The 12,268-nt window shown below is 36.1% G+C and overlaps 1 protein-coding gene across 1 annotated transcript in view; it reads right to left on the reverse strand.

Moving 5' to 3' along the window:
- The window catches only part of LOC114328091 (calnexin), a 61,057-nt gene that overhangs the window by 6,432 nt on the left and 42,357 nt on the right, over positions 1-12,268 (reverse strand). The window contains exons 7-9 of the mRNA XM_028276846.2: positions 10,050-10,190; positions 4,154-4,294; positions 3,810-3,980 (exon numbers count right to left, since the gene is read on the reverse strand). Coding sequence (XP_028132647.1) covers positions 3,810-3,980; positions 4,154-4,294; positions 10,050-10,190 — 453 coding nt within the window. The remainder of the gene's footprint in view (positions 1-3,809; positions 3,981-4,153; positions 4,295-10,049; positions 10,191-12,268) is intronic.

Below are 12,268 nucleotides of genomic sequence, written 5' to 3' on the forward strand. Positions count from 1 at the left end.
TAGCGTGCGCAGTGACTGTATATTTTGGTATAAGCTATTTTGATTTGTTTAGTGTTTGTTTGATAGAAAAATATTTGTTAAGGGAAGGGAAGCAGAACTATTCAGATGTTTCAAACTTAATTGGAATAAATCAATGTATATATAAAAGTATATATTTAGGTTAGCAAAATAAATATATGTATTTAGTTGACATGACACGTACAAAATATTGTTAAAATAATTTTTATACTAAGTTAATTATAATCAACTATTCGAAATGGGAAATAAGCCACAATTTAACTAAAAAAATGATTTTATTACCGTTTCGACGTCCAAATCGGATGTCATTGTCAAAATACAAAAAATAAGTCAGATTAAATAAATTATTAGAAAAAATTTTTTACTAAGCAACAACATTTTTGTTTAATTTAATAATATTTTGTATTTTGACAACGACGTCCGATTTAGACATCGAAACGTTAATAAAATCGAAATAAATTTAGTTAGATTGTCGCTTAGTTCCCATTTAGAATAGTTGATTACAAAAATGCCACAAGGAAATAGCTTCAGAACAAGTTAATTATTATTGTGAAAGCTTTAGGTCTTCCTTTTATTTTAATTTTGGACGGTAATACTATTCCACTTATAACTAAAAAAATATATTAATTTATAGTCTCTTAACTTTTTCATACTGTTTTAAAATATTGTTAAACTCCTTAAAACAACTAAATAATTAGTTAATTTAAAAACAAACACTTAACAAATAAAAAATAAGAAATCTCTTTACTGATCAATATTAAAATTAAAGTGTAAACGCAACGCGATTAAACAAATTCCAACACTCTGACACTCAAATTTTTTAATTTCCGTACACGTTAGCGTGTACCTAGACACAGCGTTATATTTAGGTATATCTTCTTCTCCTTATTTAGTTTATTGGCCTCCACCTACTTGGGTATTTGGCCAGATCGTCGTCGGAGAATAAAGGAAAAATATTTATATTCTAATGACATTTATCGTATGTCGTATGTGCAAAAACGAATAAATCCTACTGAATTTTAATGGTGATTAATGTTTTCATGCAAAACCGAATAAATCCACTTTTTTGTTCAAAACCAAATAAATCCAAAAATACGCATTTTTTATTTATTTTATCTTATGCAAATATTTCATTCGACCAATAGATGGTTCTAGGCAGTTATTAGAGATGCGACGATGTAATATGGGTGGTCAGATATTTTGTCGTTGATTGATTCGCTCTGCAAAATTACCTTAACAAGATTGTTGGAATATCAGACTTAAAAAGAATCTGTTTGGAAAAGACACAGATTCAAAAAACTAAAGAAATTAAAATTTTAATTTCATGCTTTCAGCATTATCGATTTGAAGCCCAATCTGAACTTAAGCGCGAAATTTACAAAAAGGGAAAGTCTTTAAAAAAATTTTGCTATCCGAAGTCAACCTGCGAATTGCCATTCCACCAAAAAGTGTTCAACAACTTATGGAAAAACAATTTGGAAAGGAGTGAAAAGTGACGAAAATTTTTTGTGCTACACGAATCTTTTATGTGAAAATAATAAAGTTAAACATACTAAGAAAGTACCTCAGGAAGAAAAAGGGCTAAGAAATTAGTGTGAATTTCTAGAAGAAGAGTTTGCACTTCATTTTTAAATGCACTATTGGATGTGCTGTTAGTCTACTAAACGCCATATGGTTTTGATTTATGTATTAGTAATAGAAATAGTAATTTTATTAATTCTTGCTAATAAAGTTGTGAGCAAAACAAAATAAATCCACTTTTCTTTAAATTTTCTTTTGTACTAAATATCACTTTTTTAAATTTATATTGTACGAAAAGTTTTATTCTGACTTCTCTAATAGTATTTGCGAACAAGGTAAACAAAAACATAATTACTTTTTGCGTCCCAGAAAAATCCTATTTTTCCAAAAATCGTTTTTAGTGGATTTATTCGGTTTTGCTTTAAACCTCCTCATATAATCAATTTTGTGTAAGTTTTGAAAACACAAGTTTTTCAGTGTTTTATTGTTAGAATATTTTTTAAATTTACTATCCTGAATTATCACTTTAAAGCAGTAACACTACTTATTAAACGTAGATTATATTGCTTTTAAGACATAATTTTCACGATGATGCCACGAAAAAAGTCTACAATAGAAAAATAAGTGGAAATGCATAGTTGCACTCATGCATGAGTGGAATATGCATTTTAAAGTGCATAGTATGCATCCAGAAGTGCATAAGCATGTCAAAATAAGTGTGTTAAGGCCAGATTTTATTACTCGGGGGGTTTTTGGGGTCGCTGAGGTCGACATCAGAACCGACCATCGGAGCACCTGGTGTCCAGGTTCACTGCTAAGGTACCTCATCTGGAGCTTCGAGCATTTTCGGTACTAAATTGATGGAAACCGATTACTCGGGGTTTTTTGGGGTCGCTGAACAAGAATATGCCATCAAAACCGACCCCAGGTATACATGGTGCCCTAAAACCCTCCTAACTCCAGAAGATAACATACCTTAGCTATGACCTTGTAACCAGATGGTTGGGAAGTCGGTTCTGATGGCGTATTCGTATTCAGCGACCCCAAAAATCGGCTAGTAATCTATTTGCATGCATTCAGTGCCGAATACCTAGGAAACTCCAAAAGATGACGTGCCTTAGAAGTGACTGCGGGCACAAGGTGCTCCGGTGGTCGGTTCTTATGGAGTATTCATGTTCAGCAACACCAAAACCTCCGGGTAACCTGTTTGCATTAATTTAGTGCCAAAATCCCTCGAAACTCCAGAAAATGACGTGACCCTAGCTAGAGTCTATGTGCTCCGGGTGTCGGTTATGGTGGCGTTTTCGTTTTCAACAACCCCAAAAACCCCCAAGTAATCTGTTTGCATCAATTTAAGGCCGAAAACCCTCGAAACTCCAGAATATGAAGTGCTATAGCAGTGACACTGGGCACCAGGTACTCCGCGAATCTTTTCTGACGGCCTATTCGTATTCAGCGACTACACAAACCTCCAAGTAAAATGATGATGCATCAATTTAGTGCCGATAGCCTTCGAATTTCCAGATGACATGCCTTAGCAGTGACCCTGGGCACCAGGTGCTCCGGGGTAGGTTCTGATGGCGTAGTTATGTTCAGCGACCCCAAAAACCCACGATTAACAAAAGTTGGCCCTTAATATGCTTATTTTGACATATTTATGCACTTTTGGATATATGTTATTCACGTTAAAATGCAATTATTAATTATGCATTACCACCCATTTTTCTACTGTAGGCTTTTTCGTGACCTCATCCTAAACACAATGCAAAAACTTGCAAGTCTCTAGGAGGTGTATTTAAGAATCGATTTATCCCGGTGTTTTTAGAACTAAATGCTCTGGTATAAATGAATAGTCGCAGCAAATGCTAATTATTTATATATTTCGTTTGAGCGCCTTTACAAGATAGGCAAGTATGTACGTGGGAAGTATACGAATCATCGTGATCCCTTGGACTCATTTTTACCGACAAGAAATGGAAAACCAACAAGTGGCAACGAGTGACAAATAATTGTACGAGTAACCCACTCACACGACACGGCAGGTATATGCAAGTGACGATTATTCGCTAAGTAGGCGAGTCGTTTGAGTCCGGCTGTATAAGAGCTTCTACTCTCTCCTGCGCAGCATGCAAGCGTCCGGGCAGGCCCCGCAAGACACCGAAGGCTACATTTGCGTCCCTGGATGTCTCACTACTTTATCCCATAGCGCCATACGTTTCGTACCTTTTCATTTGAACAACTACACATAAATAAACCAATAAAAGACCTACCTCTTCAGGCTCCGCAGTTTCATTATCTGAATCAGGTTCAGAATTTTTCTCTTGTTCTTCGTCATCGCCTTCCTCCTCTTCAGCTTCAGGTGCTTCATTCTCTTCCTCGACTCCCTCAGTCAATTCATCAGTCTTTTTTGTTTCTGCCGCTTTATTGAGTTCCTCTCTTTCCTAGAAATATTTTACAAGCTCAATATTAGCTAAAAAATTTCTAAGCACTGATTAAAAAAAATCTTTAAAGAAAGTGTCTTTCTACCAAAAATAAATGAAATTTTAACAATAAAATGTTTATTAAGCAAAGGCACCTTTTTTAAGATTTTTTTTTGTTTGGTATTCTACTTTACCTGTTTCTGACTAGCAGAGGAACTGGGTTTACAGCAAAGGTACAAAATAAATATTACAGGTACAGCAAGGACAAGAATGTAAACCGCCCATAGGAATGGATATTCGTTAGTAAGGCTAGCTAACCTTTGAACAAAGCTTTCCTGGCAAAATAAAAAAAAATTAAAATACTAGCATTAACTTAATAACAAGGCATGTCTGATTTATTTAACTATTTATTTAAAATTAACAACTCCATGCATTTTCGTAGCTGTACAAAAGACCGTACAGCAAAATTATACAAAAATCTGTTCACCGACGACGTTTTTAATTGTTTTTTGTTTATAGGTTGTGGTCAGGAATTATTAGGAGGTACTGGATATATTTCCATTAACCCCTTAATGCATTTTTTTAAAAGCGGGCCAAAAAAAAACAGTTTTTAATCAATGACAGTCCAACTAGTACTTGCATTTATCCGATTACTGAAATAATCGTCACGAAACTGTCACTAGACGATCATAATTTTTGTTGGAATAATCGGAAGGACAATGTGATGAACGATAATTTTTTTGTTGGAACGTATTTTTTTTTATTGCGCTGAAGCGTGATAAATGTACTATGGGCCATTCCACGAACATACGCCTGTTTTGGATTACTTCGACAACGAATACTTTACTGTGCAACATAAGAAGTACGAAAGTAAATGGCGCTAATAATTATTCCAATAAACAACAATGTAATTTGCAATTTACTTTCGTTCTTCTTATTTTGCACAGTAAAATATTCGTTGTCGAAGTAATCCAAAACAGGCGTATGTTCGTGGAATAGGGTATAGGTCTGGATCCCGCGTATGAAAAAAAAAAGTTGATTAATAGCAAGCTGAAAATTTGTAATTAGCTTAAGGGTGTCTAGTCGGATAAACTTTGATATATGTGAACACTAGAACAGGGGCAGTTTTAATTGTGGAACAAGTTAAAAATTTGGAACGGTCACACCACGAAAACGGCACATTTATTTTGTCCGACAGAACAGACTTAAACTCTCCGAACAGAGATTAAACTCTCATGCAAAAATCAGACTGCTATTTATCACCTGTCATAATTCCTGTCATTTAACATATTCTACATGTTCCACTCATTAAAACGCCCATTTGGTGATAAATAGCACCTGATTTTTGCATGAGAGTTTAATCTCTGTTCGAAGAGTTTAAGTCTGTTCTGTCGGACAAAATAAATGTGCCGTTTTCGTGGTGTGACCGTTCCAAATTTTTAACCTGTTCCACAACTAAAATTGCCCCTGTTCCAGTGTTCCCATATATCAAAGTTTATCCGACTAGACACCCTTAAGCTATTAACAAATTTTCAGCTTGCTATTAATCAACTTTTTTTTCATACGCGGGATCCAGACCTATACATACATTGAAAAATGAGAGAATCAAAATATGAATAACGCAAATTTGTCATAAAGCGGCTCACAAGGAAGAGATAAGTCGTAAGTGATAAGTATAACAAGGATTATATTTCATACTTACTTGAATAGGTATGTGTTATAGCTTAGAATCCCATGTAAATGATAAATATCAATAAAACTATTGTTTTTTTTGCTTTCTCATTATTATTTTCAATTCTCGATTGCATTAGAGTGTGAAAAATTATAGCAACATTAAGTACAACGCCTCTCGAATTATTTCAAGTGTGCACAGTTTGGTCAGTTTAGCGCGCTCGAGTTAACTCGTCTGTGCATGTTAAGGGGTTAAACGTCAAAAAAGAGTGAACAGCAATATTGTCCGACAAAAAGAACCAAAAATCAAAGCGTTCTTAATGTATATTAACAACGTGACAGATCAAATAATAATAAAACACGATCAATAACTCATTGTAGTTGGCTTTCATATGCACTAACATCAAATCATGGTCTTAATACTCGTTTGAATGAACACACAAGAAACTGTTGCCTCAGTCTCTCTGGAGGATCAGACGTTGCCGAACACAGTACTCAAGATTACCACCAAATTGTATTAAAAAAAATGTTCTGCAAAATCACACTGGCATTGGCACAGATATTCGGGGAGGCTACCGAAATCCAAAAACACCTGATCAGGTTTAATCGTAAAGAAGAGGATATGCATCTAAACAGGATGTGGATCTCAGCGTTACGCAATATGAAACCCTTCCTCAGACGTGTAACGATTGCACCTCTAGCTCGACATTCGGCTCGCCAGCGGACACCGAACGCGCATCCAACCCGCGAGACGGTCCGTCGGAATTATATTTAATAGAGGTCGAAGTAACAGAAAGTTAGTTCCAGCTTCCAGCTAGTTACTCTCTTCCAGTGACCACCAGAAATTGCCTCGAGCCGGTCAACCGGGCTCCAACGGATTGAGTTGGAGCCAACCAGTCTTACGGAGAGTTCATCTAATAGACTCACTGGTGCCAAGCTAGCGTGCTGAGCTAGTGGAAACCACCCGGGCCAAGACGAATTGAATATAAGCCAGCCGTGCAGTGATTTAGAATTGATGAATCGCTCGTGACGATTGTAATCATGTATTGAACGATTGTTTCTATCTTCATCTTGGGGATTTGTCGATATGTGTGTAGATATATTAACATGATTTAGAATTCATGGATCGCTCACGTCGATTGTAATCGTGTAATGAATGATTGTTTCTAACTTCTTGTCGATATGTACTATTAACATTATCACCGTTTAATGTCAGTAAATACAACTTTGTTTTCTTTAAACATAAAGCCGGATTTATGTTGCGACGGGGACGTGGACTGCACGGAGCACGTTGAAGAATCGTTTGGTATGAAAAGCATTGGCTAGTTTATTCTACAACGGAACGGGGCGACATCGGGAAGTGCCGAGGACGCGCGCTTTCTATTGTTGTACGCGCCGTGCCGTCCACGTCCCGGTGAAGATAAATCAGCCTTAACTGACAAGGGAACTTCCTTCGATCCGGAACGAAGAATATATCATTTGACAGACTAGTGGTCCAAAGTTGGCGTGTAATTATGTGAAAGTAGAGTACTCACATGTTTCTGCAGGCAATCCATTATCATCGACTTTAAGTCGCATTATTTTCCCTTATTTATAATATTATACTGTAGATCCAACCAATGTTTGGTTTGTTACTATTTTGAAAGGACACGGAGTTCACCTGAAGATCGACTGATAAGTCCGAAAACGTTCGTTCTGAACAATTAATGTAAGCCTTATTGTATTTTTTAAAATTTTTTACCTTGATTAAATTTTATACCAACTACACAATGGAATTCTACTTCACGTTAAAAGTTACTTAACTAGATGGTATACAGCCAACTCTCGGGAACTATCCCGTTTTATTTTTAATATATTATTTTATTATTTTGTTACTTCGACTTTATTTTGTATTGGGATAAAAGAATATACAGTGGAACCTCGATAAGTCGGATTAAACGGAACCGCGGCCAATCCGGGTTATCGAAAATCCGGGTTAGCCGGAGAATATGGTAAAAATTAGTAAAATACATATAAATAATAAACAGATACACATTATAAATGCAAAAACTTGAAATACATATGCACAGTACATCTAAATTACGTAGTCACAGCACCGTATAAAGAGGGACAGTAGAACCATTCTCCGAAAAATTGGAAGTAAAGTCTGTAGTCGCGCAATGTTGGCAGTCGCTTTTGCCCCACTCTCGCATTGCAAGTCGCATAGAAACGTACGGATTTTAACAGGGAAAACCCGCATCCACCACTGGTGAATTACCAATTGCGTCCTGCCGGTATTACTTCTTGAGATCAAAGCGCCGACAGAGGAGTGATTTTACTGTGTAACCTCTATATACTGTGAGTCAAAATGAAAAAATGTTTGTTTTGTCTGATGAAAATCTGTCCGGGTTAGCCGGACTTCCGGGTTATCGTGTGCCGACTTATCGGGGTTCCACTGTACTTTTATTTAATTAAAACTGCCTTTTGCTCAGTCTGTTAATCGACAGAGCTAACCCGTTACAAATTGGAGCCAGAGCAATAGTTAAAAAGGTGCCACAAATTGGAGCGCGAGCAAAAATAAGATTCCGCTTCATCCAGAAACGACAGACACAGACTCAGTAACAGGTGCCACGACAAGTACGTCGTGGCGAAGATGAATTACATCAGGCCCCGTATTAGTATGACCCGATTTGGTATAATATCGTGGACAACCGAAAATGACCTGAACCTAAAATGAACCGAAGCAAATAGGAACCGAACCAGAATAGGATCCGAAAAGGAACCTAACCCGAATAAGAACCACATAGCAGCAGGTCATTTAGGGATTGTGACAACCTTGTACCGAAGGGCGCAAAATGCAAATGGTCCAACTACGTCCACACAAAGAAAATACCTTCAGTCGCAAATGAAACCAGCAGGAAAATTTGTATTCACCGTAGAAAAGCCTTGGCACACTGTCGCAATTGATTCTAGGGGACCACGCCGAAGATCTACAGAAGAAAGAATCTTTAGTCATCCCAGACCAGTTTACGAAGTAACAACCGCCAGACACTATGTTTAAAGAAAATGTCTTAAGGGTAAACCATCGCAGAAGCAACCAACAGGAACAATGTGGCTATCTGCTGTAGAAGAAAGAGTATGTTATCCGACAGAGCAACCCCTTACATACGGGCGGAAAGTTCCCAAATCGATTAAGACCAACCGAGAGATCCCGGGTGGATACACGAATACTGTAAATAGCACTCAAAGTAGGGAAGCACCCGTAGTCCTCGGAAAACAACAGCGATCTTTGCAGCTTCCCCTTTAACAATGTCTCTCACAGTCGTAGATGAAATTTCAAGAAGAAATAATTCCAAACCACATCCTACAAATGCAGAGTGCAATGTACTATTATAATAGAAGTAAAATCAGACTTACCTTGCAACTACATAACTACCTTATTCGCTTAAAATCTATCTTCTAAATTTAAATACAAAAAGCAAATTAACTTGTCGTTTTAGTGCGAATTACTGATACTGAATAAAAAAAATTATCAAAGTTAAAACGACAAGTTTGACATATTTCTTACAAGTTACCTCGTGAACACATTGATACAAATAATAGCCGTATAACACAACTGGAATTAGGCAGTACACAGCATAAGCTGCCCATGTTTTCGGTCTGTAATTCATGCCTCTTAGCATTTTACCCCACCAAGTTTTCTTTGAAAGAGCAGAAAAAAGAGGTAAGTATGTTTCATGCTTTAAATATTAACTTATACTTAAGATTACTTTTTTTAATTTCTATGCAGTATGCGGTAAAATGCAGTCTGTAAATATGTTCATTTCAATTTTGTAAGTACATATTTTCATTTCTATTGTTTCCGGTAATCTTATGGTTTTGTTTGATACAGTTATATTTTACATTTTGATATTATGATAACGTTGGAGCTAGAAATCTATTTCGGTCATGCTTATAATCGTTCTTATTTTTAATATATGACTTTCGCAGCAACAAAGCAAGGTAGAAAAAGAGCAATCCAGTACTAGAGAAGATTAAATTGAAAGGAAATCAGTTGATTTTCGATATGTAAGTTACGTTTGTTCCATAAATTTAGCTTAAAAAAATCTAGATTTTGTAATGCACAACTCATAAGTATTCAATAGAAAAATGTGGTATTCTTACACTTTATAACGATGACATTACAAAAATTACTCAAAATATTCCAAAATACCTACAGTTTAATTTCTAACAGTGTTCGGAATTTTCAACAGCTGAATACAACTCAAGAATACTTGTAACTTTTTAAACCTAGAGACCTTATAGCTCACCTTTGCTTTAATATTTGAAAATTAGTTTACCTATTTAACAAAAAAATGCACTTTTCATTGAAGAACTTTAAAGTGTTCTATCTTACATAAAATAAATACTAACTATTTCATACAAAAGTTATTCACTTACCGAATCCTTGGCAATTTTTTGACGTTTCTTGTCAAAGGTATCAGAAGCCCATTTATTGGCTATAGTTATATCTTCTGTTATGAGTAAATTATCAAAAAGAATATCTTGAGACATCGACCAAAGCTCTAAACCAACGGCAGACTGTAAAATAATTTATTTATGTAAAAATATGTAATGGAAACATTTCACAAGTGAAATACAGTTGGGTAACTGGATATTTACCTGTGTGTTATCAATATATGTATGTTGAATTAAAACAGATTTAAAAGTAGCATAATTTCATATTTTTATGGTTGGAAGTCTATGCCTGGTTGCACCAACAGATCTTAAGCTTAAGACGTGCCTTAAGCTCAGCTTACGAAAGATACACGTTGCACCATTGAGTCTTAGATCAATTTTCAGCTTGCCACAATGGATTGCCAAGTGGATTGCATCTTAAACTTCGTCTCAATTAAGATGTGCTTATTGATTCAGTCAATTTGTACTCTACGAGCTCCCTGGTGGGAAAGTTTTGGGGTAGTTCTGATTTCTTTCATTATATATGGATTTTGGGCTGCTGAATCCGAATATGAGGTTTGCGGACAAAATTTCTTGCCGGAACATTGGAAAAATCGCGAGAAAATCGAAAAATTTCAGCTTTCTTCCGCTTTTTTGCTCAAATCTCGAAAACTATTAACTTTTAGTAAATGATCTGTTAACAGGAATTGAAGTACTTAAAATTATTTACAAATATCAATATTTACTTTTTTTTTCAGACGAACCGTTCGGTCGAAAGAGCAAGTTGAAAATTGCCAATTTTTAACGGTCTCAGCAAAACCCACTTTTTACATTCCAAAATTTTAGTTTTTATTAGAATGCTGTCATTTGATAAATTTCTCCTAGTTTTCTGTACAAAAATAATAAATGTTAGTTCATAATATGAATATGGTATGTCTCTTCTCACAGCTTCCATGAATCCATTCCATCCTAAAATACCGAGAATGTCTCTGCTTTGCTCTTAGAGCCACAGAAGATCAGGCACAGATAGAGTCACAGTTTCAGTTGGTGTAAACATTCCCTTCGGATCTTGATTTCTGATAAACCTTGAGGTTTTGTCCTTTCAAAATATATTAGTTGAACAGCTCTCCGACTTCCATAAACCTCAGGTGCGGGTTTAGTTTTTAGCCGAGGAATGGATTGGTTAGGAGCTATTGCATGTTTTGGTGCAATACAAGAAATGCCACCCATGACGTAAAAAGTGTGGTTCCATCGATTGTTTGTACGCTAACCCTTTCTGTCCCAACGCTGCATATATCTGTCTTTGAAAAAGTGGGTCTGTATTCCCAGCCGCCGTATATATACGTTCAAGGTGTTATGGTCTCAATTTACCAAAGCCGAAAATATGCATTGCTTATAAAATTTTAGACTCATTGGTGTCCCAATGCCGTAGAAATATGTCCTAAAATGTTAGATTATTGTTCCCAAAGCCTCAAAATGTTGCCACCTAAGACAGGTCATGTGGACCCATTGCCTTATATATTTGTTTACATATTTTAGATATATGCTATATTGTAGCACTGGTAGCAACGCTTATAGGTAGCTGACAGAAGGTGAAGCGTTTGTAGCCACAGAAAAGACCAGAAAAAAAAAAGAAGCGAATCGAGATACATGTGTGCAAGATGCGGAGTCGGCCTTTGCGTAGTGTCATGTTTTGAGGAGTACCACATAAAAGAAAAGTTTTAATGTTAATTTACATTACATTATTTTTTTAAGTAAGTTACATTTTTTCAAGTTGGTTTTGCTCTCTGATGAGTACTTTTGAAAAGAAAACGTTTAAGTTGGTTAAAAAAAACTCATTAAAAAACATGTTTTGGTCATTTATTTGTTTATTGAAAATAAAAAACCTTTGGGTTTGAGGGACCAACATGCAAATTAAGGCCTGGCATAGAAAGGCTTAACAGCGTTTTCGTACACCTGTTGTGTAAAGCACGGCTGGTCAATTTTTCTGCGGATCGCCTGCGATTGCTGACACTTCCAGATAAGCAACGCGCTTGCTTAAAGTCTTGTAGCGGCAGTAAGGCCCAGATAGTTGGTCTCACCATTCCTTGTAGAGTTGACCGTTTTCTCTACAAAAAGTACGACTCAAGAAAATAGGTTGATGTAGTTTCCTCTTTGGGGTTTTGTTCATCCTATACAGAAGCTGTTCGCCTGGAAGTGTCAGCATTCGCAGGCGATCCGCA

Source organism: Diabrotica virgifera, chromosome 3 (genome assembly GCF_917563875.1).
Source record: "Diabrotica virgifera virgifera chromosome 3, PGI_DIABVI_V3a".
Lineage (NCBI taxonomy): Eukaryota > Metazoa > Arthropoda > Insecta > Coleoptera > Chrysomelidae > Diabrotica > Diabrotica virgifera.